The sequence below is a fragment of the Pseudopodoces humilis genome, chromosome 5, assembly GCF_049639895.1.
Source record: "Pseudopodoces humilis isolate 2021_Gansu_Grassland_sample_001 chromosome 5, ASM4963989v1, whole genome shotgun sequence".
NCBI classification, from domain to species: domain Eukaryota; kingdom Metazoa; phylum Chordata; class Aves; order Passeriformes; family Paridae; genus Pseudopodoces; species Pseudopodoces humilis.
In genome coordinates this window covers 29,886,255-29,914,201 of record NC_142204.1, presented here as the reverse complement: position 1 = coordinate 29,914,201, position 27,947 = coordinate 29,886,255, and the positions used below count along the sequence as shown (strand labels likewise).

At 39.3% G+C, this 27,947-nt stretch overlaps 1 protein-coding gene across 2 annotated transcripts; it reads left to right on the top strand.

Annotated features, from left to right (window-relative positions):
- Positions 1-1,055: 1,055 nt before the first annotated feature.
- NUDT4 (nudix hydrolase 4) lies at positions 1,056-27,947 on the top strand. 2 transcript variants are annotated; one of them, XM_005519425.3, is made up of 5 exons: positions 1,056-1,388; positions 14,737-14,847; positions 20,717-20,761; positions 23,250-23,334; positions 24,378-27,947. In XM_005519425.3, exons 1-5 carry the CDS (start codon positions 1,290-1,292, stop codon positions 24,578-24,580), a joined length of 543 nt encoding a protein of 180 aa, XP_005519482.1. In that variant the 5' UTR covers positions 1,056-1,289; the 3' UTR covers positions 24,581-27,947. The 2 variants fall into 2 exon arrangements, with proteins under 2 accessions (XP_005519482.1, XP_005519481.1); XM_005519424.3 differs by having other exon boundaries at positions 23,247-23,334.

The window sequence follows — 27,947 nt, the reverse complement described above, 5'->3', positions numbered from 1 at the left end:
ACCAATCTCCCTTCAATGCATGCCATAAACAGCATACAAAAAGTCTGACTTGTTATAGATCAACAAAACTGTTAATAAAATAATCTTAATATGAAAGAAATAGGTGTTCTAGAGCAGCAAGAAACAAGCAGAATAGAAGTTTAAAGCACGTTGGTCCACCCTAGAAGCACAAAAGAGGCTGCCGAACAGCAAAAATATTCAGATTTCCTTTCAGAAGGAAAAAGTTTATGGAACAGTTGAGACAGGAGATTTTTACAATCACACTACTACAATAAGGACACACTACCTTCTGTCTGCCAACAAGGCTGAGTAATCTTTCATGCACAAGCACTGAGTGTATTGATGACTGCTTGCAGCTGACAGCAATCGGGGGGCATTGAAAGGAGTAGCATTTTCTTGTTTTGCTTTGGGATGGGTTTTTTGAGTGCTTGGGGTTTTTTTATGACAACGGTCAGATGATAATAAAGTATATTATTTTTTTAGGAGCTAGTAGACTTCTGCCCAGCCTACTGGCAGCATTGGCAAGGCCTTTTGTCTATCCTTAGCTCGCAAATAATGTAATACAAACGAAGCAAAACCAGCGTGATCCGCCCGCACACCAGCCTGAATAGAGCGTGTCTTCCAAAAACAAGTTGTTTCAAAAAGGGGTTAACTTACACTGCCAAAGCTACTCTCTTATTACGGCACTCGTGCCATGTGCATACCCCACGCACCGCGCGGGGAAAGCCGCCCCGCCTCGCACACCTACGCCGGGCTCGGTGCCACGGCGGCTGCCGGCACGGACCGCAGCCCTCCCGCGCCCCGCACCGGCTCCGGGCACGGGCATCGGCTCCGGGCACCGGCCCAGCGGCCCTGGAGCGGCGCCTCCGCCGGCCGTCCCGAGCCCACACGGCTCCCACCCCGCACCTCCGCTCGCGTCCGGCGCGCCCGGCACCTCCCGCCCCCCGCGGCCCCGCCCCGCCCGGCGCCTGCGCGGAGCGGCGCGGCGGGCGCAGGAATGCGCCTTACGGTTAAATAGTGGGGGCGCAGGGGCGGGCGCCGGGGGCGGGCGGCGGCGGCTCGGGGCGCCGGGAGAGCCTCCATGGCGCGGCGCAATTCCCGGGGCGGCGGCACCAGCGGCAGAGGCGGCGCGGCGCTGTTGTGACAGCGGCGGGGACTGGTCTTCCTCCGGCCCCGCTCCCGAGCGGGGGCCCCGCGCCGGTGTCCCAGGGGCGCGGCGGCGGCGCTCACAGAGAGGAGCCGTGGCGGCGGCAGCGGCGGCCGGGGGCAGCCGGCGTGTCACCGCCTCTATGATGAAATTCAAGCCGAACCAGACGCGGACGTACGACCGGGAGGGCTACAAGAAACGGGCGGCGTGCCTGTGCTTCCGCAGCGAGCGGGAGGACGAGGTGAGCCCGCCGAGCACGTGGGGCGGGAGGCGCCGCGCTCGGCGCGGCCGAGGTTCCCGTTCCGCCGGCCCCGCCGCTGCCGCATCCCTTTGTCTGGCCGCGGGGCACGGGCGCCTCCCGGGGGACACCCCCAGTGCGCACAGCCGCGCCCGGGCTCCCGCCGCCCCGAGAGCCGGCAGGGGCGGCACGGTGAGGCCGCGCGGGTGCCGGCCGGCCGGAGCCGGTGGCGGGCGGCCCCCGGGCTGTGGCGGTCCGAGCGGTGCCGGGGGCGGGGCGGGCGCGCCTCTCGCCCACCATCTTGGGGCGGCGGGGTGCGCGCCCACGTGCGCGGCGCCGCCTTTGTGCGCGGCCCCGGCGCCCCTCGGCGGAGAGGAGCGAGAGGGAGACTCGGCTCCCAGGGCGGGGCGGGATGGGCCAGGACACCGACTGGAACTCCAGGGTTTTCTCCTGTGTGCCCGTAACACGCGGAAAAACGGTTAATGTATAATGGCGCGTGGAAGGCAGGGCTGGTGTGTCACCCTGCAGGAGAACCTCCTGCCCCGCTTGGGCGATAAAAAAAAAAACAAAACTGTGCTTGGGACACCTAGTTTTCCCACAGATAGAGAAAAATGGGGCTTAGAAATATTTTGTGAACAAGCTCGGGAGAGGGAGAGTTGTTGTAGCGGGCAGCGCTCACCCGAAATTTTATATTGCAGCAGAGTCGGGAGGTGGCAACAAAGTTGTCCCGTGTTCCGAGCCAAGGTCAATGGCACAGCCCGTTATCTGGCAGCTCGACTGATGGCTTCATTGCACAATGCCTTTATAGATGGTCTCGGGCTGGAAACATACCCTTCTGCGATTTCTGTTTTTATTTTCTTGTTTAATAGTCATGAAATTACTATAAAGGTTAGTGTGTGTGGGTTTTTTCCTGCCTTTTTCTGTAAATTGGAAGATGCTGGTACCCTTCCCAAGCTGTCAGTACAGCGAATGTCTTCCTTGAACATCTACTAAGTAAATATAATTCGGTGGGAAGAGGCCTGATCTCAAAATACAGGCACTTGGGTTTAAGTAAAAAAATTATTTCCTATGTGGTATAAATACAGCCTTGGGGCCATGCTGATGAGTGTTTCCTAATATAAAAGAGAAAGGCACCCAGCAAAAATCTTGCAAGGTCTTATTACAGCTTTTTTCTTGGTTTATAGCTTTTCCTGGTCTCTGACACTCCAACATACTTCACCACTTATGTGACTTCAATATTTAGTTTTGGATGCTACTCCAGCTTAGACTTATATGTGGTTTGAACACCTGAGCCACTGTTATGGCTTTTTGCACCAACTGTAGTTGGAAATTCATTGTTAGGGTCACCTTTGTCAGTGATTTCCATTCATTCTTCATTTCCTGGTACAACTTCTTGTCATTCTCTTTCAGTCTTGCATCCAATGAGATCACTGGCTGCTTCAGAATATTGTTTGTGTTTATTGTGTTTAGCCTTTGAGGCTAAGGGTGATAGTAGCAGCTTCACTGGGCTGTATAAGAGTAAGGGTACTGACCATTATTGCACTGCAGTCCTTTGTGGTATTCTGGATGGAGTACCTGTATTGGTGGGATGAGGCTCGGCCTTGGCATCATGCAGGTAGACATATTTGAGGATGAAATGAGTGGGAGAACATCATATCAGATTTTGGACATAGATTATGTGTGTGGAAACAGTTAAAATTGTTTTCTGACAAGTTATTTCCAGGAAAGCAGTGCCAACAGCTTGAACTTCCTTAGGAGCTGGTTCCCAAGTGTCAGTTTCTTCTGTATCAGAACAGAATCTATTCCTTAGAGGTTTAATGCCTGACTGTTTGTGATTAACTTCAATCACCTGCCATGTTCCCCAAATTAGGTGTTTGATGCTTGCCTCTGTCTTGAACGCTGTTGTCCTGGTAGTTTCTGTGTTGGTCTACTCCATGTGAATGTCTTCATGTTTCTTTTCTAAGTCTCTAGAGACTGCAGCATCAATTTTCAGCCAAGCTACATCTCCAGGGTGTTTAAGTGTCGGGCAACTTCTGCAGGGCAAGGAGCACGAGGGTGTGGTACCTGAATTACTGGAGAAGAAGGAAACAGGTGACTCCTGTAGAAGCTGTTGGGAGGTGAGGGTGGAGGAGAACTGAACTACAGGATAGAATAATTTTCATAGTTATTTTGACTTATAGGATAAGCAAAGAGTTGCTCAACATTGGAGTCGAGAAAATAGAACCAACAACTGAAAACAATTTTTAGTAATACATTTATTTTTAGGAGTCTTAAAAGCAAGAAATCCAATTCTCAAATTTTATTTTTTTTTTGAGATACTGTCTGCAAGACTAAATTTGTTCTACTTTTTATCTGATTAGGCTCTATCTTGAGGAATGAGTAGCTATAACAATCTTGTGATACAAATCTCTAGGATTAATCTTTTTTTTTTCTACTTCCATTCTGACTGTCCAGAAGGCTAGTCCCTTGCCAGTTATTGCTGAGCTTAAGCTTTTTTTTCTTGTTTCTTGCACTTAGCTTTCTGACATATCTAAACAGCAGTCATTCCTTTCTTAGCATTTCTTATGAACTTGAAGTCTTTAATCAACTTCTCTTAAAAAAAAGTTTTCTCTTTTGTTCATCATGGTAGGTCTTGCATCTCCTTCTGTTTGGTGAATGTATTTTTTAATGTGGGTGACACTTGTGGTTCCTTAGATGGGGTCATGCTGTGCTGTGTAAAAGGTTACTAACACTTCTCTAGCAATACTAGAAAAGATGTAACAAGATCCATTTCTATCGCAATTGTAAAGCTGTTGTGTAGTCATCTTGCATTTACTGGTGATATCTACATCTCTTTAACTTGTTGCCACTTCATGAACTCTCAGCTTGTACCAGAAATCCACAGTGTTCTTACTTGAAGGTAGTCCTTCTTCTGCAACTTCATGTGATGTCCCCTGTCAATATCATGACTTCTGGACTCTGCCTCTCAACTAAAGACTTAGGCATTTTCAGTAACAGCTTTTTGTACCCATTGACAAAAATTGGGCAAGTCACTAAAACATTTTGTATCTCTGTTGTTGATCTAGCAAAATCTACTTGTTATGGCTTCCTGGTCGACTTCTTAACCACACAGTGCTTCTTATGCTACTTTTGTAGCCTTGTTGATGTTACAGCTGAGTTTTATGTGCAGTGAAGTAACAAGTCGATAGAAAAAGACTAGTCCAACCCATCCCTTACATTTCATTATACATCTATTTATTTTAATACAATTACACAACTATTTACATTGGGTTTCAGTTTGCTTCTTTGTTTCTCAATTTGAAACATAGGTGTGCTGTAGGATACTGCTGAGGCAAAATTCAGCCTGGTGGTTCCTGAATGCGGTTTGAAATACAGATGCCGAACTCCTACTTCCCAGCTACAGCACCCAGTCTAATTAGACTTACTGCCAGACTTGCCAGTCCTTGTTGCCAGGCTTAAAAGTGTTGAGTCAGTTCTCTTGAGTGTTACAGGCCACAAACTGGGCTTTCCTGCAGTCCTGCAACCTGTCAAAAGATTCTGCTGTGAGAGCTGATATTGCAGCTGAAAACAGGTACCCGAGATGACTGATGATTGTTCAGCTGCACCACTGTGAAAATCCATGTTTCTTCATCTTCAAGTGCCTCCACACAGAACAATTTAGTGCTATATAGTCAATTTTGGTTTATGCTGTCATAGTATATGATTTTAAAAGAAAAATCCTTTAAAAAGGAGGAAGCCCAAACAGCTAAGTAAGATGCCCAGTAGCTTTGGGGTTTTTTTGACTGTTAAAGCAGTTAGTCCCTTAGACTGTTGTCATTAAAATGTTGCCTGTTTTGGTCTCAGTGCTGTCGTTTAGGCTGAAGAGGCAGCAAGATGGCTGGATATGAGCTTAAGTGCTGGTTCCTTTCATTTGTTAAGGAAATTAACCAGTAATTGCAGGGAGAAATCCCATTAAGAAAATGAAGCAAGGCTATGTGGGCATGCAGTGCGTGGAGGGGGGTGCAGCCTTTTTGCTTTGAACAAACAAGAAGCTGGTAGGTGTGTGCAAAAAAGCTGATGGTATTCAGCAGGCAGGGATGGGCTGGTGGATTTGTCTATGAGGAAATGCAAGTTTCTCTTGAGCAACTAGGAGTGGATGGCAGCTTTAGAATAAGCCTGCAGGAGAGACCTCTTGGTATGGTGGGGACCAACAGCTTCCACAGGTTGGAATTGTTTATGCATTCAGTGTTCTGCAAATAGTAGTTTTACATAAAAATCCTTCTGTCTTAAGGTCTGGGCAGAGGGTAGGCAAGGAAATTCTTACTTTTCAGTGCAGAGAACAAGGCACGCCTTTAAAGCAGCAAGAGCAAATAGTAATAAACATAAATTTTGTACCAATTTGAGTAACTGAAATAATTTTAAAACATAATTTAATTTTTTTCCATCAACTACATCTTATACAAATAAATGAGCAGTTATTTTTAAGTATCTTGAATATAAACTTTGAGTGCATTCTAATTACTTTGGCATCTGTAACAGTGCTTTATGTAATCAAATATGGTACTGAAAGCCCTACTTTAGTGTTCAGCCAGCAGTTGCTAGTGGCAGACCTAAAATAGTTTCATATGCAAAAAAAGGCTTCAAGCTTTTCAATTTTTAATTTTGCCTTTGTTGTTCAGCCTTGTACACGAGATGCAAACAGATGGGAGATTTTTTTAATATTGAGACAGTAGTGAGCAATACAGCAAACGTATTGCTACACGCCTACAGGATATGTAGATTTATTTTTTTGTTCCCCACTCTGTAGCAGGGCATACACTTGCGTGTTAACTATCTTATTCTTGACTTAAAAATTATAAGCTCCTAATCTTATAGCTCCTTTTTGGTCTGATTTAATAACTATTTATTTGCTTGTAGAATGCCAAGATAAAGTGTGGGTTTCTTATGTCTTGTTACAGTGGTCACAGTTTCATCATTTAAAAAAAAAAAATAGCACTCCTCAGTTTTGTACAGCTGTTGCTTCATATTAGCAATGGTTTTATTAAAGGAAAACGTAAAATGTTATTTTTATGCGCGTTGGTCTAAATGGTCTGAAAGCCAGAAAGATCTTTTGTTATGCAACCTGATCTATAAAGCCAGGCCCCAGAAGTATCACCTGGCTACCCTGGCAAAATGAGGTGTTCTAGGAATTACTGTAAATAAACTTGCACTGTCATGAAAAATATTCCATACTTGACATGGAATTTTTCATTTGGTTTCATTATCCTTCAGTGTAGAGCTCTCAGGTGTAAACACACAAATAATGTGTGCTTTCAGATAACTTGGGGTATGACCATGGTGTGTTATTTAAGGCTGGCAGGGGCTCCATAGTGGTATGGGTTACCTACCATGTGTTATGATGGTCTGATAAAATATAGACATATTTCAAATGCCAGAGAATACACATTTCACTATGGACTTTCAAGCACGCTGTGGCTTTTTTTTCTGTTTCATGTCCCTGCCCTCCTAATGGACAGGAAGAATAATTAACATGGGATAATTGCTGCCTTAGCTTTTCCTCAGCATTTTCTTGACATTTGGACAGTATCAGCCAGGTTGGATGAGCAATCTGGTCTAGTGGAAGGTGTTCCTGCCTGTGTTGGTGGGGCTGGAACTACCAGATGATCTTTTAAGGTCCCTTTCACCCCAAACCATTCTATGAATCTATGATCTGCATGTTGTAGAAAAGGTATAGCTTGAAAAATCAAGACCTATAAGCAGCTTCCAAAATGGCTCTTAATGATGTATCTACAGAGGCAGTGTTTTCTTATAGTGTATCCCTGCAGGTTCATGTGGGGTTAAAGCTTGTGTTACTATTAAGAAAAATTGAATGTTAGGTTGTTGTGGTAGGATTTATTTCAGGTAACCAACTCTGGATACAAGACACTGGTGTGTTTATTATGTCCACAGAAAAGCAGCTTTCTACAGGCATGACATACGCACCTTGTTTTCATGCTGGAATATTTTCTGACAAATTCCAACTACTTGCTAACAGTGGAAGCCTGCAGGTTTAGTGAGGCTGTGGGAATTCAGCTGTTCACCATGGCAGAAATCTTCAGTTTTCATTCATAAGTCTTCAGATACTGACATCAGTCAACTGTGAGGTGTTTTTTTTTTATTTTGAAACCTCAATTATTTTTTTCCCCATACCTATGGTATTACTTTTCTTTACCATATGGATTTGTTTAATGGGGTTGATAGCTGCTCAAAGTGAGCTGAGGAGAGAAGGAAATGCAACTGTAGGGTTGATAACATCAGGCTAAGATGTCCTATAACAAAGCACTTTTTGCCCTGTTTAGAAGACGCTGTCTTTTTTAACTAGTTATATTTGTGCTAAGATACTTGAAAAAAATACTTTTTTTAGCTTACTTGCATCATCCTGAGTTTACTTGGGATTTAAACTGGTGGCAAAATTTCTATTTGAATTGCTTCAGTTAACTCAGTGGTGCTCAAAACTCCCAAGCTACTGTGAAACAGCATAATGGTGGACTTCTTCAGAAATGTATTAATGTCTTGGCTAGATACATATATGCCTATATACACACACACACATACGTGCGTTCTTATCTCCAGCTGGGGTTTGTAGACATGGCTGTTTTTAAACATCTCATATAGATATGTGAGTTCACAGACTATAGGTTATGTGTATATTTTTCCAGTCTTGTTTGTAGAACTCTTGAAAAACTTGCTTTAATTCAGTGACTTTTTGACTTAGTGCTTAAGCCCTTGTGTGAAGCACTGCTACAAATGTAAATACTTTTATTTGTCTTTAAAGATCTATCTCAAAGATGGAAAAGACTACAAGGTAACTGGTACTTGTCAAGAAATAACCTTGGCAAATCTTTACCTGCAACTGAGCAGCCCTCAAAGGCTTGGAGCTCCCCTTTCTGACAAGTGCTTGGAAGCTGATCCCTTAGTCAAACAGATTATGTTGCTGAGTAACCAGTAAAACCCAGCTCTGCTTGAGATTAGGCCGAGGTTTCTAGTTAAAAAGAAATGGGCAGCAATGTTAATTTTGCTCTTCCCCTGCTACCTGAAGTTGTGGTTTCTCCCTTGGTCTGCATTAGCAAGCATGAGGGAAGGAGGTTGTGATGTGGTTTGGGGAACTGGCCCAGCGTGAGAAGTAAAACTTCTTTTATAGGCACTTATGGGAAGTTTGTTTTTTTTGCAGGGGTTTTTTTCAGCCAGGAATCTACTTTTGTCATATGTCTGAGTGCAAGATCTGCACCCTTCATCACCCTGTGAGACCCGTAACATCTGTTTCTCCAAAGCATGCTAAAGCTTTGGGGGAGATCAAATGCTACAGGCGATTTGAGTCACTTTATGTGAGAAAATGTGCTCTGTCATGCCATAGTAGTACAGTGCTGTTCTATTCCTGATATGAACACTTTAGCCAAAGAACAAAATGAAGTTTTGAAGTTTTAAATAGCCAGAGGAAGACACTCAAATTCTGTATCACTATAACATGTTAGCCAAATATTTGAATTTAATGTGAAATAAAATTTATAAAATATTATAGCTGTAATAGCAAGTCAAAAGCAAAAATTCTTCTGAAAAAGTCTGATGCATCTCTCCTTATTGCCATATAGCCTTAAAGTCAGAAGGTCTCAAAGGAAAAATAGTTTCCAGATCTAATTTTGAAGTATTACAAAGTTATATCCATATATCTTTACTGTTCATCTTCAGAATGGGGGTAAAGTAGCACTGACTGATAGCCAAGTGCTGTGTTGCTGCTTTGAAAAGTGATCTTAAAATTGGGAGCATATTTCAGACTTTAATATATTGTGTAGACAGAACCCAGTTTTCTGAGATGCATTCAAGATTTGTGCTGAAATTAATGAGCATTGTACTGCTAGTTAACCATTCTTCTGCCATTGTGCTGGCTCCTCACTGAACATCTTTTTAACCTCTGTCATAGCTGGGGACTGCTTTTCAGTCTGGAGGGTCTTGAGTTGGTATAGGCTGCTGTGAAATGGGGAGGTTTCTGTGGTGCCTTTCTGCCCCAGCTTGTGCAGTGCTGCCCCTTGAATGGCCGTGTCCTGATGGGTGCCGTGTGTGCAGGCTGGACACTAAGCTTTCATGGGGAATCTGCTTTCATCCAGATCACCTTCCTGAACTCATTATCCCAGTGTTAGGGGGAAGGTAAGGGTGTTGCAACCTTGACTTTAATTAATTCTTAAAATGCTGTCAAGTCTGATCCTAAGGTTTTGTTACTACTTTACTAACTTTGTGCATGTTATTTCTCCGTGTTTAAAAAAGAAAGTAATTTTGGAAATTATTGCAGTAACAATTGAGGACTATAAGCAGTCACTCTACTGAGAATCTTTTCAGGAAAGCAAATGTTCCTTACTAAATGCTGCCTGTGTAGCATTGCTATGGCAAGATTTAGACCCTAATTTTCCAACCTTCTGCAGTCCAAAAAAAAAGGCAATGGCATTCTAGGACAAGGATACCATGTTAACCTATAGGGGAGCTGAGAAACTGTTTCAGAACTACTAAGGTGAGACAGTGATTCTTAAAATAGAAAAAAAAAAGTGTTAGATAAATTAAAGCTCTTAACTACAGTACCAGGCTGACATATGCTCTCTGTGCTTTTGCCTAAAAAAATATACAGTTAATTCTTCAAATATGATCCAGTGTTTGTAAGAGATGCTTTTCCTTGCTTCTCAATAGTGTTGCAGCATTCAAATTTGTTCCCTAGTGCTCTTAAGGATGCTCCTGAGCTGAAAACAATTGGAAGTCCAAAGTGTTAGGGAATAATAAAAGACTTACTGTTTGTATTCTTCCCTGAGCATCTGTTTATGGCTGTTTTTAAACAAATCATTGGGCTTGTCTCACCCTTTTGACTGTATTAGGATTAAACTATCTTTCAGACTCTTTAGGGTGCTTGTAACTTTAGCAGACCAACCATGTTGGCCGAGTTTCCATATTGAGTGTGTTAAACTATATTACATTCACCTCCATCAGAATGGCTCCTGTCTTTTTTCTCAAAGTAGACTTGGATTTTTTTATCCTTTAAATGTTTCTGAAGCCTATGAAAATATGCAGTACATTTAACAGCGTTTGACACTGTTTTGTGTCTGAGAGGTACATCTTAATGCCTTAATGATCTTTTCTATACTCTGATCAGTTTAAATCTTCTGAAATTATTTGTGTGCACTCGTGTTAGTAGAGTTTGGGAGCTGAATCCTTTGTCTTGCACGCACCTGTCTTCCGAGCAGTACACCTGAGCAACGTGGTGTTCTTTGCAGCCGAGTTACACATGCTCAGCGCTCTTTTGGGAGTGAGGGGTTGATCCCTTTTCTCTAGGATATTGCTTCTTTTAACTGCTAGCTTGGCTGTAAAGAAGGGCAGACTTGGCGATCTCCAGGTAATTCAAGCATCAAGTTGGACACAGCTGCTGGAGTAGTGGGAGTGATGAGAGGGGAGAAAATGGCAGTGGGGAAAACAAGAATAGATGGGATTAGGCTGGGAACAGAGAACTTAGTCATCTGATAACAAATAATTATTGTGAAATTGGAATGGTATATTTTCAACTGTTTTTCCTTCAAGTTAGGGCTGGCTTTGTTTTGAAGTCTAAAGAATCCAGCTGAGGGGGTTTGCTCTAGCTAATTTAAACTTTATTCTTGCTTTTGTATGTAAATTCTTTTGGTAAGGTATAATGTCCTTCAGTTAAAAAAGATGGAAAACAATAATATTTTATATAAACTTATACCATTTTCTAACTCTCTAGTGCTTAATATGAAAAAAATAAGATTAATAGCTTGGGGCTGTAATTTGTATTGCTCTGAGCTGTTGCCATTTTGGTCTTCTGGAATAAATGGCTACTGTTTCATGAGTGTTTTTGACTTGAGAACACTAAAGAGGCCGAACCTTAAGCATCTTTAGAAATTTTAAGTTGTTTGTCTGCAAGCTTAGCATTTCTAGTGAGCAAGTCCCATGATGCCACCTGCCCTGTAATAATCTTTTTGGATAACCATATTATTGTTACATGTATTGATAGGTGCTTATTACAAGCAGGCTGGCTAGCAGTTTCTCCTCCTCTCTACACTCAAAGGTCATTGTTATTCCTGGACTTGGAAGTGAGGTGAAACTTGGCTGGTAACACTTAATGGAAGAATTTTTCTTTTGTTTCCTCTTAGCTGAACTTTGCAGCTTCACTTCTTCACTTGGCAGCATTATGGTATCTTTACCTTAGTCTAAGATAAACTTAGCAGTATAACTAGACAAGCAGTTTTCACTGCAGTACTCTACCTTTTTTGAACAAGAGCTATCAACACTAAGTCTTAGTCAGAGACATAGGAAAGGCAGTGATTGCTAGCAAGTAATACAACTCAAATCTTATTACTTTCTCTGCATCTGGGGATACAGGACACAGGCTTCTTTGCATAGGACATACTTTTGCTGTTTTTCTTCTGAGCCCAATGGGGTTATGGTGTAAAATTTGGTGTGTGTAAGCCAGAAAAAAATACAGGTGTGTGAGATTCTGCAGTCTTTTCTTTTCCAGTAGACTATTGTAATCTGCTTGACTGTGAGCCTCCTCAGAAAAGACTGGATGTCCAGACAGTCTAGATCACATTTCTCCTAGTTTGATTATCTTCTAAAGGTGAATTGCTGCATTTTTGCTGCTGATTTTTGCACCTCTCTTGGCATGTGAGTACAGTGTTAACCAAGCACAGCTTTTTGGTGTCTTCACAGTTAAATTACATTTATATTTTCAACCTCATCATTTAGGTACTGAAGAATGTATCTTCTAGCCACTTACAGATGAAAACACCTCAAAACTACATGGAATGCAAAACAACATACTAAACAACAATATTTCTGCAACTCCTAGCTATCAGGTCTTGTTTGTTGAATCTGATTAACACCAAGTATGGTTTTGATAGCATTACCCCAGGACAGATGCTTCATGACCATGTGGCTTCATGTGTTAATGGGTAAAAAAGTTACGTATCTGAGGATCTCAGAGATATAACTTAGTGTGATGCCTTGGATTCAGACTGTGAAGGCAGTAGGATCATAGGAGAATAAAGCATAGAGGGAAAGATCTTTGAGAAAATGCTTCAGTTACAGGGTTAGTGGCTGTTTATTTGGGTAGTTGCTAAAATGAATTCCCAGGCTGTAGTGTTTGGGAGTTTATTGTATACATAGCCGTAAAGCCTATCTACAAGAGTTAATGTATTTTAATGTTGTTTACTTGCTAGATGTATTTGTTTCTCCTTTTAAAAGGGTAATTTAAAGCTAATATATGTACAAGCCCAGCTTAACAGTCAGATTAGCAATAGTCAACTACTGTATATAAAGGCATAAAAAAATTCTGGCTTTACACTGCACTGCCAGAATGAGCAACCTGATTTATTGCTTAGTAGTAATTAAGAGTCGTATGCTTAGCCTTAACTAAGCAATGAATACTGATTTTAAATTGTTCTACCTTGATGGGAATGATTTAACAATAATCATCCTTTTGTTCATTATTGTTGCTAGCTTTCACATGACTGGATTGAGTGCTAGCTTCAGCAGCAGAAAAAGATGTTTAATGCTTATATCTGGAACTCAGAAGTGAATTCATAACTTGATTTTTACAACTGCTCTAAGCACTGCTTAAAGTGGTTCTTTGTAGTGATATAGATGCTCCACCTAAGTGTTCAAAAATATTTTCTAAAATTACTTTTAGTAGTGCTGTTTAAAGTCTGTGAATCTCCTGTTAGTGTCAAAGAATCCTAAAAAACCAAAACTTTTGGCTGTAAAGATTGAGATGCACTTGCGTCTAAATTTATTGCTTTTGCTGACTATTTTTAGGTTTTTAGATAGCTGAATACTTGAGTTGACTGAAAACATGAACATTTCAATCAGATGCTAACAATGTTCCTGTACTAAAAGATGTCTCTGCTGTATTCTTTACTTCGCGTAGGAAAAAACTTTGGGGAAATTAGTCTTACCATAAAGGAGTCTCCACTGTACTAATCTTGACTGCACATGAGAGAAACATTGCAAGACACTATTTGTCTGATAAGGCTCTTCCAGGTGCACTTCAGTATGCACGCATATTGTTCATTCACAAAGTATGCAGTCATCTGAATTACACTCCCAGTTCCTGTAGGTGAACCCACAACCTATTTCCATGAGTGCCAAAGGGGCATAGTATAAGTGGTAATAATTTCCCTGTTGCTGTCATCAGAGAGCCATTTTCCTACTTAACCCAACTGGGGGTAAGTTTGAAGTCCATAAAGGTGAGGGCTGGGGCTGTCACTTCAGATGTCTGGCACCAGTTAAAACTATAACCTTTAGACTTGAGGTTCTTGTTCTAGTCTTTTGATTGCTTTTCAAGATTTGAGCGCTGACCCTGTCCTTTTACTCCCCACAGTTGTCCTTTGACTTCAGGGTAGGGTTTATGTAAGTATTGCCTAGAATAGGAAGCCTTTTACTACACAGATGACTGAGCATGTCTTAGTAACTGGGACATGTCTCAAATATAAGTTAAACTGCCTACTGCCAAGTGGTCTTGAATCAAGGCCTTATTTTAATAAACTTCTACTGCAAAATTGCTCTGAATACAAGGTATCATAGTTGGACAGGTAGACAACATCTCTGCTCTGAATATTATGAAGGACAGGCCCTATAGACAGGGGATTTGAAGTTGGTGTATATCAATGACAGAACCAGCTGAGAGTCAAATTAAGTGAAATTAAGGTGTCTTGGAAAAAATGTTAAATTTAGAAATCAAATTCAATGTGTTGTTATTTTTCCTCTTACATAAATGTTTAAAAGAAACCAAATTGGACAAGGGCCAATGAAGTACTCTCCCTGCATTTTAGTTATGCAATAGTGTAAGCATGTCATGCTAACATAACACTCTGATAACTAAAAAGAAGAATGTTTCTGACTAAAAATTAGAAATATTTTCAAAAGTCTATTTTTAGCCAGAAGATGCCATTCCAGAAGACTTTAACTTCTGTGATGAAAATGTCTTAATTTTCACACTTTGCCATCTATACAATTTGAAGCCTTAGTTCTGGAAAATATCATTATTAGATTTTTGTCATATGCCTTCACTCCTGTGCACATTATTCTGTATTTTCCACATTGTGTCTAAGTATCCAATGAAAGCATTTGTACAAAGAGATTGCAATGACATTGTCTTGACTTAGTTTTATAAAAAAGATTGGATGTTAACTGTTGTTCTCTTTTTCCAACTCCTACTTGCCTGTTTTGTTTCTAAAGTCTATAATCCATCTGGCTCGGTGAATAAGTGCGTTGATGAAAAAGCAGATAGTAGTGAGATTCCTGACTTGTGAGCTGTATTTTAAAAGTCACTTGCAATTATTTATAGGTGCTGTTGGTAAGCAGTAGCCGATATCCAGATCAGTGGATTGTACCGGGTGGAGGAATGGAACCAGAAGAAGAGCCAGGGGGAGCAGCCGTGAGAGAGGTGTATGAAGAGGTAACAAAACAAAGTAAAAAATACAGTTGATCTTTGCTGCTGTTGCCTTCAGATGGGAACCAAGAAGGAAGTGGGGAATGCCTCCTTTATCCACTATTTGACTGAGACCTTTGTGGTTATGGAATTCAAAGAACTGCAGTTCTGTGTGTTAGAACTGGGGTATAGTGTGGTGAGGTGAACTAATTAACTTAGCTTCTTCACAGCACTCTTTCATTTCATAGCTAGTTTCTGTCTGCCTTTACAAACAAGTACTGGAAGTAAAACTGTGACTTTATGCCAAATGACATATTATAGTAGTGTAACATTGCTGTGTTTGTGAAGAAAATGTTTGACTTGCAGCTCTTCTAGAACAGAGTGAAGGTAAACTAACCATTAACATGTAACTGCATAAGAACAAGAAATCAACAGACCTTTGAGGACATTCCAAACTAAACAGATTAGAAACTGATCTAGCTGAGCTGTTGAGAATTCATACATTTAAGGCTTATCTATAAAGAAAGCACTATGGTTATAGTCTGCCTTTCTGTCTCTGCCCTATGACTAGGCAAAACAGAGCTTTAAGTCATGATGAATTCATGCAGTTTTCCTATACTACAATACTTAAATTCTAAGTTCAGAATTGTGGGGTTTCATTTGCCATTTATTTTTCCTAGGGAAATTGTCAAAAATATTAAGTTTTTCTTTAATATCTAACAGCCATGTCTAAACCAAATAAAACTGCAAGAAAAATCAAAATATAATACTTTCAAGTAAAAGGTATAAGATTCTTCGTAAATTGGATGCATTCTGGTGAGTGAGTGAAGTACAGGATTTCTACTAAAAAAGCTTTCTCATCCAATTTTGCTATTCCCAAAACACACTAAAATTGTTGCTGATTAGTATGTGTAACACTTTTTTTTCTATTAGCTATGTTATTTGGTGGTTTATCCTGCTTACCCTTAAGACTGGTTCTGTTGTGGTGTTGAGGCTTAAGAACTTAATGTAGATGTGACTTGCACCGAACAGTGTCTGCTATTCAGTGTCAAAATGAGATCTTCTGTGAACTGTGATTCAGTGACCCTTCTCCCATTTTACCTGGGGAACAGACTAGTTCACTATTCACTGCCCTCAGGAGCCATCCTGCAGCAAGGTTTGAGAATGAATAAGCCTCCCTGAATCAAAGGTGTTCCGGACTGAGTTCAGTTTTGCTGGAGGAGCCCATTTTGACCTACACAAGATGTACTCAGCCACAGGGTACAGTCCATTTGAAAGGAGCAAAGAGTTTGGATTCTAGCAATGAGTCAGCAAAGATTTAGGCTTCCAAGCAGTAGTAACACCTCTAGGGAAAGTCTTGTCTTCCCACTGTCACGAGTTCATGGGTAGGACTAAAAAGCACAGTCCTCTCCTCAGTGTTCTTAGGAACACTGGTAATTTTAATTGCTGATCTGACTATAGTCCAAGATAAGGGATAGTAAAGTCTCATCTCCATGTTAAATTAAAGCTGACTAAACTGTAGTCATATGTTTGGGTTTTTTCCTTTGGTGGTGTAAAGAATGGATGATCTTGAAGGGACTATGCTTTTTATGATGTTTTCGAGTATAAAATTCCAGCCATGTTCAGCTTTGAGCTGTGCTTGCAAATGCATGAAGAGTTTTCACAGACATGGGGCTTTAATAAGCAAAACTAATTTGGTTACACTTGTTCTACTCCCTCAGAATTTCTGGGGTATGATAGCTTGTATAGCTGATCAGACTTAAAAGCTCATGTCTTAAAGTAAAATATTCTTCAGCTACCGGCTAAGTCTTATATGCTTGCATGAGATCACCAAGTGCCACTTTTAAAGAAAAAGAGTAGTATTTAGGAGTTTGAGCCATGGAAATTCATACTGACCTTTCTAAAGGTGGATGTCCTTTCTATTTTTATCCTAAGGTCACCTGGCAAGCTGGTTACAGTACAGTGAACTGTTAAGAGTTTTGTGAATGAATAAACTTCAAAGAAAGCACAGTGGTGCTGGTTTGAAATGTGTTCCTTCAGTATTGGGTCATGCACAAACTAATAATTTATTAAAATGGATAAATTAGTGGTGGGAATTATAATGGCCTTCATTAATGGTAGAAGTGTTGCTAGCCTACTGGCTTTAAATATCTTCACTTCTACACCAGTAGTAGTGTATTTAGAATCTTCGTTTTACAACTCAAAACATCTCTGTAATCAGATGTAGGCACATGGCAGTTGTTTCATAGTCTGCCTGTGTACATGCCTCCAGGGTTTTTTTAATCCTTCGGTTTTGTTCATGTTAGTGATATGGGTTTTTACCACTACTGAATATTTAGTGTTTCATTTAAGGCTGTCTGACACTTCACAAGTTACAGGAAATTGAGAGTTACCTTAATTATTTAGATACAATAAACTTTTACAAACCTGGAAGTAGAATACCAAAATGAAGTTACAGTATAAAGCAGTCCCAGAAGGGTATTGAACCTCATCTAAATGAGGAGCTACTCCATTAATGAATTTGGAGCTTTGTCTTTAATTGCATGAAAGATGAAAATAAGTTGTTTGCACATGCACTGTTCAAAGAAAAATGACACAAACGAGTGGCAAGCCAATGATGCCCAGCCTTGTAAATGGAGATCTTCTGTGAACTTGACTGAAGCCCTCCCTTTTCTTGCTCCATCTTACAAAAAAGAGATTCTTGCTTTGTTTGTCTTAGTAGTGTATTGAAAGATCTATGAGAAAATACGCAATCTCTCCTAGCCCTGTGTGGCTATAGTTCCTGAGAAGTGAGGTGATCCTGAAGATGAATTTGCTGCAACTGTGAAAATGGCAGTAATATCAATTAAGACTTTTCTCAGGAAATAGAGGAATTAGCACCAATGGGCATTTAATATTTGAAAAATAATTGGGTGCTACAGACTAGAATTAGACACTGCAAAAATAAAGTAATAAAGCACACTCTCAGCTGAAAGATTAGGCAGATGTAGTCAAACATTTCATTTTATAGAATTATGCAAAAGTATGGGGCAGGAGTAGTCTTGCCACCATCCCTTTCAGGAGTGTAGCCATTAAAATGGCTACAATACTAACTTACAGATGCTAGAGTTACAAATAACTCAAATCTCTCAGATATCCAATAACTTTCTGCCCTAGTAGACTGTTAGCTTAGAACTTAAACTGCAGCATGACTCTTGCTCCATCTACAGGAAACAGGCGAGCCTGGCGCTCATCTGGACTGCAGTACCTTCACATCTGCGAACAGGAATGACCTCCAGGCCAGACTGACTGTGGGATGAAGTGGATAGTTTTCTCTCTTGTGGCTGGATTTAGACTAATGCTAAAATATGTGCATACGGTTCAGATCCGAGGTCCTATTTGCATAGTACTCAGACTTCCTTAGAGAATTGTTCTGGGGAAGTATAGCACTTCATTCAACAGCTTGTCTGTTGGAAGAAAGCTGGAGTTTTTCCAGGCTTTTCTTCAAAACTTTAAATGGCCTTACACTTATAGAAGCCTAGAGGATTCTGTTTACTTGAAGAACCATATTTTAATAGCCGTGGCTACATAAAAGCCAAAGGAAAAAGTATATTTTTATGAGAGGCAAAATGTTTCAAAGTCTAGAATTTAACAAGTGCACTGGATTAGAAGCTTACCATTGGAAAAGGAGGAACTGCTTATGATGCTCTGGGGATAAAGTTGAAGTATTTCTTGGTCCTCTAGCACTTAAATTAGACACATTTTGAACTACATTACAGAAAGAACTTGAAGGAAATGTTCTTGTTAGTAAAAGCACTTAAAAGATCACGGTCAAATTCAAGGTACTTTTTCAACTATGAAGATTATTCAGCTGAATATTATCTTCAGGGAAAAAAAAATCACAAGACTTTGAACTCCTTTTTACACTTTTGAGTGTGGAGGTTTTCAGAATACACTGTTGTCTGCAGGCATGATGCTGCATTTTGGAAAAATATATATTTGAGTAGAGAATAATTAGACCTCAGTTATAGTAATCACATCTATGTAGCTACATCTGGTTGCACCAAAGCTTCACTTCAAGCTTTGGGGAGTTTTTACACTTGATGTAATGGAGTGCTTCTAATAGTTTCATTCAGAATTACTCAGCTAAGTGTATTTGTATAAAACATTGATTTGCTAGGAGGGAGAAAAGAGAAACTGTTAAGTAAATTCCACTTAGAGTAACATTGATAAATTCACATTGTGACTATGGGATACCAATACGTTGACAAAACTCTGTGAAAGCTATTCAGTATCAGTAAACCTAGCTGGTCATGGTGGTTTTGCCACATGTTAAATATTAGTTAGTTGTCAAACTCCCACTTGAAGTGATACTGTAATGCTGAGGAAATTAAGACTGATTCAGGAAAACTTAAACATTTCTTCAGCATGCTGGTTTTTTGTGAATAAGTGCTTTTTCATTACCCAGTACAAAGCACAAGCAATCTTTAGTGCCTGTTGGGCATAGCTTACTCTTTCAGCCCAAAATAAGGGCCTGTCACTTTCCTAATTAATGTGCTGCTTAATTACTTATCTATCAGGTCCAGTTGTGTATTTTGGCTTTATGAATTCTAACAGGTATCTTGGCCATCACAGCAGACACACAGAATATTGTATGTACTTTTGCATTAACTTTTGCTCTAGCTCTTGCTCTAGATAAGCAAAATGCCTTGATGATTTTGCACAGGATGTGACTGGGCTTCCTTCACTAAAATGGCTTAATAAATAACACCAGCCATCTGATTTCTTTAAAAAGTCACAGAAAACATTCACTTGGAAGACTTTGATTAGACTTATTGCTAAAGCCTGCCCAGTTATTTGTCAGAGTTACTTATTAAAATGTAATGAGGATCCATATGGTCCTTTATATAAAGACATAAGACATCAATAACTGTCTTTGGCTAAGGCTAGAAGCTTGAGACTGAAAATCAGAAAATGTCATCTTAGCACTAAGAAGCCCTGTTTTAAATATTGGTTATACAACAAGACAAAAACAATCTAAATATGGCTTTGTCTGCCAGTAGGCAACATATGCCTTTATGTATCAGTCATATGGACTGAGTTTTGTTTAGAATTAATGGATGATTGTAAGCAATGTCCCGTGGAAGAGGCACTATATATTACTTTTGGAAAAGCAAACCTTACAGTCTTAGTTGAAAGTAATGACCACCTTATCTGAATTGACAAAAAAATCACAAAGCATGGGCTGATGCAGGGATTATTTTAAAATATTGGAGTAAAACTCTGAATTGAAAGCCTTTTGTAATTGTACTAGCTAGAAAAAGAATTCAGAACTGCAGAGAATTGGGGATATAAATTTGGGGTTTATATTACATGCCAAAAGCTACTTTGATATGAAAACCAGCACACATGAAGTCATGCTGCAAGATCCGTGCAATCTACAGTTTAACGTATTACTGTATCTTGAAAACTTGTACTTAAATTTCTGTGTAAAATAGCACAGGAGTTTCAATGACTGCTTCTTTAGATTAATTCTAATACTACTTGAAATTCTCTTGTCCTTTCTATTTTCCTGAATTATTTCAGTATTTGGTATGATTTATCGATTTAATAAAATACAGTACACTACAGATGTGGTAAGTAATAAAGTTTTTTTAAATATTTGGGTCTGGATGGAAACATTGAAAGATTTATGGATTCTTTGATCTATTCATTAGAACAAGCTTTTGTACTCTAATGCTTATAGTCTAAAATCTCCAAAATTAGTGCAGCACTATCTAATTAAAGCTTAAGTTAAAACTTACTTAAATAACCCTAATAAGGAAGAGTATGTGTGATGTAGGATGACGATACTGATACTTTATATTCTTTTTCAATTAATACCAAATGCTAACACTTCTTCCTGTTTGTTTTATAGGCTGGAGTAAAGGGAAAGCTAGGCAGACTACTTGGGATATTTGAGGTGAGCTATTTCCTTTAAGTTCTAAAAGCAATGGTTTGTTTGTGAGAACTGCAACATCAGACTTAAGTTCAAAAGTATTACCTACCTATAATTTTGCAGAGTTAGTGGATCTGCTACATTAGACAGGACTTTAGGAGGTGTTACATGATGTAACAAAGATTTGAATAGGAAGAGTTCAAAGTACTTATACCAGTTTCACAGAATATTCTCAGTTGGAAGGGACCCACAAAGATCATCAAGTCCAACTTTTAAGTGAATGTCTTGTAGAGGGACCAAACCCATCACCATGGTGTTATCCAGCACCAGGCTTGCACCAGCTGAGCTAATCTCAGGTCATTTTTGGCCCTTACTGGAAAGATTAAATTAGTACTTGGACAATACCTAGATGTTAAAAAAACCAAAAAAAAAACCCAAAAACCTAGAAACCAAACCATTCATAGAGTTCTGAAACATTACACCAGCCTTTCTTGAGGCACTCTTTTGACATTTCCTTCCTGGTTAGATTTTGCTGAAGTAGTTTGTCAACTTTCATACATGTAAATTGAGGAGTCTGGATATGAATTCTCATTATGGCTTTGATTCATTAAAAAAAGGTCAAAGCTTTGGATAACAGATAAATCCAACCTTTAGCAAACTATGTAGTTCAAAACATCTATTTGATAGCATAAACATCAGACTCTGAACTACTGACAGCGTGAGGACACACGCTAGCTAGAACTCCATTTTAGTCTTGGTGTTGCCCATTTCTGCTTAGGTTCTAGACAGGAGCAGGCTGTAGTTTTAATAGTTTTCAGCTCCTAATACATCCAGTGTTCCTCTGTTGTGCTGCATATTAAGTGGAAGTCCCTTACTCTCAGGTACAAATCTTCACCCAGCTTTTATAGTGGATTCCTGACAGGGATTTCCTGTCATGTGTCCTATTGTGTGAAGTATGCAAGCCATGACACAATTAATTAGAGAAGCTCCTGTAGCGCCTGAAGCTTTGTAGTTAGTACTACTCACATTTTTCTGATATATTTTGGGCTTGAGTAGAACTATCATGTGTATGGATGGTCCTACACATTAACAACTTGACTGTGTTTTAATTCTGCTGGCCAGTCTACAAAAGTATTCCCCATTTCCCAGCTCAGACCAAAAATCCCAGGATACTTACGTTGTTGGCTTAAGACAGGAGCTGCAAAGCATGATAATTAACTGGTAATTCAGGTATATGTTCTTCTGAAGCCATTTACACCAGCTAGACCAAAAGAGAGAAGAATTGGTGTTGTGTCAATTTCTAGGTTACTTCTAACTTAAATCAAGGCCCTACTTTTGTTTATAAACAGGCCCTCAAAAACTGTTGTTCGTACCACTGAGGGGGCCACTGGGGGTGGAACTAAGAGAAGATGGAAATAAATTGTGCTGCTGAGTCCTCTTGTTCTAGACATACAGCCGGAAAGGATATGTGTTATAAATATATGTATCCTGTTTAATGGTGATACTGACAGAGAACTCCTGGAGAATTTTTATTTCCTAGTAAAGCACAACAGTTCAAAACGGTATTAAGCTTGTAGTGAAACAAAGTTAAAAGTAGGAAAGGTTATTGGCACAAGGCCATAACATCTCTTAGTTCTTAATATAGTTGTAATTGTAGATGGTCCTGGTTTTGTTAGGAGTTCAGTTCTTCTCCAAGGGGAAGGATGGTCTGACTGGTCGGGTAGCACCTCAAACACTGCCACTAGCCTGCTTTGGAGTAGAAGGAGTAATGTCCATGCCAACCTCATGTGGACTGGCTGCAGCCTTGCCCTGAGCAGATGCCTCTGATAGACTCTCTGTTTAACCTGCCTTGTGCAAAACACATGCCTTCTAAACAGGTGGTGCATGCTGCCATCGTGGCAAACCTGCTGAATGAGCAGATGACAATGATTTTTGCATTTGTCATGATTGCAAGCATAGGCTATTTAATTTGCCTCTCTCACAGAGTGAAACTTTATTGCCATTTATTGCCATTGTGTAGATGACACAGCCACATGATGCAATGTTTCCATCTTGCAAAAAGTGTTGGGGTTTTTTAAATGACCTTTCATCCAGGAAATGCTTTGTGGAAACAGTTTTAGCAAATGTGGTGTACTGTGGTAATTAATAACATATGTAAAAGATAAGTTACTAGTACTTATTTAGGGCAGTATTAGTGGACAACTGCTAATATTAAGCTGGATGACCAAGAACACACTTTGGTCAGAACTTCACAATCTTCTGCATTGTTTGTACTGTCTTTGGTCTGGTTCAGTTTTTTTAGTCTAGTAAAAGAGAACAGCTGTTTCAAATAAAACTTTTGTTTTCCCATCATTTTGGGTCTCATCAGTACAGATGTTTATTTAGTGAAAATAAAAGCCAGGCTTGCTGGCAACTATCCTTTAGAGGTAAGTAATTTCTAATTTTGTAGTTGTGGTAGGTCTGTAAGTTATTTAGATGAGAATTTAAACTTGTACTTCTAATATTCAAGCAGAACCAGGATCGGAAGCATAGGACGTACGTTTATGTTCTTACTGTGACAGAAATACTGGAAGACTGGGAGGATTCAGTTAATATAGGTAAGTTAATTCTCTGTCCTTATGTGCTCACTTAAAAATGTTTTAAACAAACTTTTCATTTTTCTGAAGCAATTGATATAATTCAGGGAGAATACTAATTCTGTTCTAGGAAAAGTCAAGGGATGCTGTTTTTGCACACTTCAATTCACACATATCTAGGGTCACTTCCAATATAGTGTTGCTCTTATTCTTAGAATACTCTACTTATTATAACATTATGACAGAATAAACATTGTAACTTTTTAAAGGTCAAATACTATACTGCCAGTTTGTTTTTTCCATAAAAAGTAGAATGTTTTACTGTCTGATACTCCAAGGTGTTTTTGAAAGTGTCCTTGATCTTAAACAAGTGGTTTATATATGTTCAAGCACAGTACTTGTAATGCTGTAGAACCAAGTGAAAAATAGAATTAATTCCATTTTTAACAATACTAGCATTGACCTTGTCTATATGTATTTTCAGAGACTTTGAATTTTAGAGGACTGACTTGTAAAAGAAAGATGATCTTAAGCTGATCTTAGTGAAGTCTTGAAACTTATATAAACATGTCTGATACAAGGTATATTATTCTTTAAAACATACAGCTAACCCAAGTAACTGCATATACGGATGCATATGGAGATTTTGAGTATGGAACATGGCTTTTGAAATCAGACCAAGCCATTCTTCATGCATGCATGTTCAGTCTAAAGATTGGTTTTTGGCTAGGCCATGTAGGATGGCAGTACCAAGTTATTTATATAACATCACACTTTCCTCTAATGACCAGATGTGGCTTTTGGAGTATATAAAGAGTCACATGAGTTTCTGTCCAGTATCTGCTCCAAGAGAGTTATCTGAAAGGCTTTACTATGAATTGCACTTCAGTAAGCTTGAGTGAATCTCTTGCATTGATCAGTTCTTTCAAGATCTTTTCGTTCACGCTTTTGCCTGACAACTTCATCTTCCAAAGAACTGAGAAAAAGTGAGTAACTAGATAGCAACCAGTAGTGCTGTTAAAATTTTATAACTCTGTTCTTTCTTCTGGATTGTACTCATTCAGGAAGGAAAAGAGAATGGTTTAAAGTAGAAGATGCAATCAAGGTCCTTCAGTGTCACAAGCCTGTTCATGCAGAATACTTGGAAAAACTGAAACTGAGCTGTTCACCCACTAATGGAAACTCTGTGGTTCCCCCTCTTCCAGACAATAACTCCTTATATGTCACTTCTGCACAGACTTCTGGGTTGCCCTCTACTGTGAGATAAACATTTGGATTACCTTTTTATCCGTGTCATCACAACAGGAGACATCTGTGATCACATGTAGGCATCTGTATAACTGTCAGTTCTAAGTGAAATATGTGAATGTGTCATAATGTCAAATTTATTTGAACATGTTTTTCTTTTAACAATGTAAAGTAGTATTTCAGCAAACCAAAGCCATATAGGGAGTTTTTAAAGATGCCTTAATAGGCCATTAAAAAAAAAAACAAAACTTGACTATATAAATTTATAAATTTCCGTATCTGCTAAAATAAAATATGCATCTCAGTGGTGTTCAGCTTATTTAAAACTTGTGAGTTTTTGTCAGTAGTTAAAGCTTGAGCAAATAGTCTTATACTAAACTCTTACTTGGTATCCACAGATTAAAGTGCTAAGACCTTAAGCTGGCAGTATTTGGGTTAAATGGATGTGTTGAAGGCAGAGATGCACAAGGGTGACTACAATAAAGCACTAAACCACATTCAGCCTGTCAAGAGCAAAGGATACCAACACTGCTTGCCTCAATTATCCAAAAGGTTGCCTTGTCCTATGCAATCTTCATGTAACATATAACTAGGGCAAGAACAATAACTTTGTCTTGCAGCTACCAAAACTATCCACTAGACTTCTGTTTCATCACTTGGTCAGCTGGTGAACTGTCAGAAGATTTGTGTGAAAAGCATTGTAGATCCTTCTTCCTCTTTTTTTTTTTTTTTCCTTTTAACCTGGATAAGTGTTTTGTTCCTGCAGTGTGTTGCAATTTTAAAATGTTTGGAGGAAAGTAAGGCTTAACCAGGGGCACCCTTAGGTTGCAGAGGTGTCCATTAGCAAGCATGTGTTGAGGTGCCTTGCCCTGCAGGAGCCAGTAGTGCTGCCTCCAGTGCTTGGAGCAGGGGTCTTGGTACCTACTACACCAGTACAGAAATAATACTCCTTGGTCATATTAGAAAGAGTGCTGAAACCCCCAATTTTAAGTTAATTCTTAAATCCTTCAGTTCTACTGTTTTAACATCAATTATTTTAGCTTCTTCAAATAAAAGCTGGCCTCTTGGTAAAAATATAGTTGGAATAAATGAGGTACAGCTGACAACCTCCCTGTTCTAATTATTTCTCCTGCTTTTCATTCAAGAAGATGAAAACTAAATCTACTGTTGGTCTTAAAGTTTTTACCATAGGATTACTCTCTCTGTATGTGTGTGTGTGCATGGTTTCTTCTACAAGAACACAATCTAATTCACATGAACATCCTACTTCTGTATTTTTTCTAGGATCTAAACCCACCTGTACCTCCTTTATATCCAGCCAAAACAGGTAGAGGTAGACTACTACCTCACGTGTGAAGTTTATTCTGGGAAAAGCTCATTCTCTTATACAACATTTGAACCTTTGTAAATAGTCCAACTAGTAAATAGTGAGTGTAAAATGGAAAATAAATGTAATTTAAACCTTTTGTTACTCAATACACAAATGGTTAACTTCTACTTTTTTAACACAAATTGTGTAAAATGCTGCTATGAATTTTTTTGTGCTGTTACACTTTTTTAGGGAAAAAAAATGTTGTTGCCACAAGTTACTCCTAGAAAAACAATCTTGTGCCATATGTAAATGCAGTGAGACTAGGGAGACAGATGATCTGCTGCTCTCTTTGAAGAGGCATAAATACTACTGAGAAGAGGCGTGAGCCACAAAGCTGAAGACTTCTGGAACAGTGGGTAGGACACTGCTTTCCATCCCTCTTAGCTCCTAGTCCAGGTCACTTCCAGAACTGGAAAGAACACACAAGTGTTCAGGTGCATGTAAAGGTGGAAGTATTGCCAACAACTTACCTATCCTTTCAGCTGTGAGGTGGGAGGCCAGGGAAGGAAGGAGCACTGCTCTTTCAGTCGTGCACACATGGGTACACCTATTTGACACTGAACCTGTTCCAGACTGGGACACCATTTGCTCAGCTTGCTACTTTAAACTCTTTTGCCTGGTGAAACAGGAGAAGATGAGTTTGAGCACAATGAATGTCTGATCTTTGTTAAAATCATACTCATGGTGTGGAAGGGTACCTCTGGCTCCAAACCTGCCTTTAAAAGAATGAATCATGTAGCTCCCTTTTTTGATCACTTTAATGCTTTTTTTGTTCAGTAGTTATTTTAACATTTAAATTGAGCAAACTTGTATAGGTTTTCTTGTAACAAGATTATATCAAATCCATGAAAGCTAAAACAGAATCCAGACTTGAGTTTTTATTCTTTTAAAAAAAAAAATGCTGTCTCCATTTCAAATTCTTGGAATGAAATCAATCCAAGCTTGTATGAAATTTAGTGGTAATGCATGATCTTATTTTGTAATTCTTGAATTATGTATTTGATAACAATGTAAAATGTACAGTATTACTGTTGCTAACAAACTCAGAGTTGATTGCCTATAAATATTTTTGGTCACACACATTTGAGCTGTTCAGTAGTGCCAGACAGTTTTTTTGTTTTTTTTTAATGGCATTTGTTGTATAAATCTCTTCAGTCTCTATGCAACCTTCAGAATGAAGCTCTATTGCTTTGACTCCCTTTCAAAAAGAAATGTTTAGTGAATCGCAGCTGTAAACTGAAGACACTTGAGTTTTGCTACAGGGAAAAACTGTAGTAAAGGAACAGCAGTGTGGCTTCAGTATTAATGAAACCTGACACTAAAGTTCCAACAGCAAGAGTTGTAAAAATGGGAATACGAAGGCTACAATTTTTTCTACTCCTATCAATTTTAATGTTAGAAGCATTTTGTTTTTACATGGATCTCTAGTTTGATGAGCCAAACCTATTTCAAACAAAGCAAATTGGGATTTTTCTCATGCCAAAAATTCTGTACAATGTATCCAGATTTGGTTCTCCAGAGGAAAATAGGAAGAGACAGGTTGTCATCTGCAATTGTCAGAGTCTAGTTTGTACTGCTGCTTTTCCTAGCTGATAGGTTTTGAGATTCTCATGAGTTACATTATGGTGGTATCAAAGGAAAAAGAGCCTTAAAGTTTAAAATCTCATGGAGCCAGAATTAAGCAAAATTGATGTGCTTTTAAACACAAGAAATCCTGAGGTATTGCAGAGAGGCTGTTCAAGTGAAAAATCTTATTTTGGTGCTTACTGCACCCCTGACTTAGCCTAGCATTGTTCTGTTAACAATGTGCTGTGAAAAGAAACATGAGGGGCAGACACTTGGTTTACTTACCAGCATGATTTGTGAAGTGAAAACTGAAAGGAAGGGGGGTGGGAAGGGAATTAAGTTGTAAACATTTTGACCTGCTTGCATGGATTTTCTTTAAAGATTGATGTAAGAATTTTGACTTTTTATATTTGAGAAATACCAGAATAAAATCTAAATTAGTCCTGTG

Bases quoted from the DNA above. Each gene is read 5' to 3' on its own strand.
- NUDT4 (XM_005519424.3), top strand. From the start codon at position 1,290: ATGATGAAATTCAAGCCGAACCAGACGCGGACGTACGACCGGGAGGGC. The intron at 1,389-14,736 runs GTGAGCCCGCCG...AATTATTTATAG, and splicing joins GCAGCGAGCGGGAGGACGAG to GTGCTGTTGGTAAGCAGTAG. The intron at 23,335-24,377 runs GTAAGTTAATTC...GTACTCATTCAG, and splicing joins GGAGGATTCAGTTAATATAG to GAAGGAAAAGAGAATGGTTT.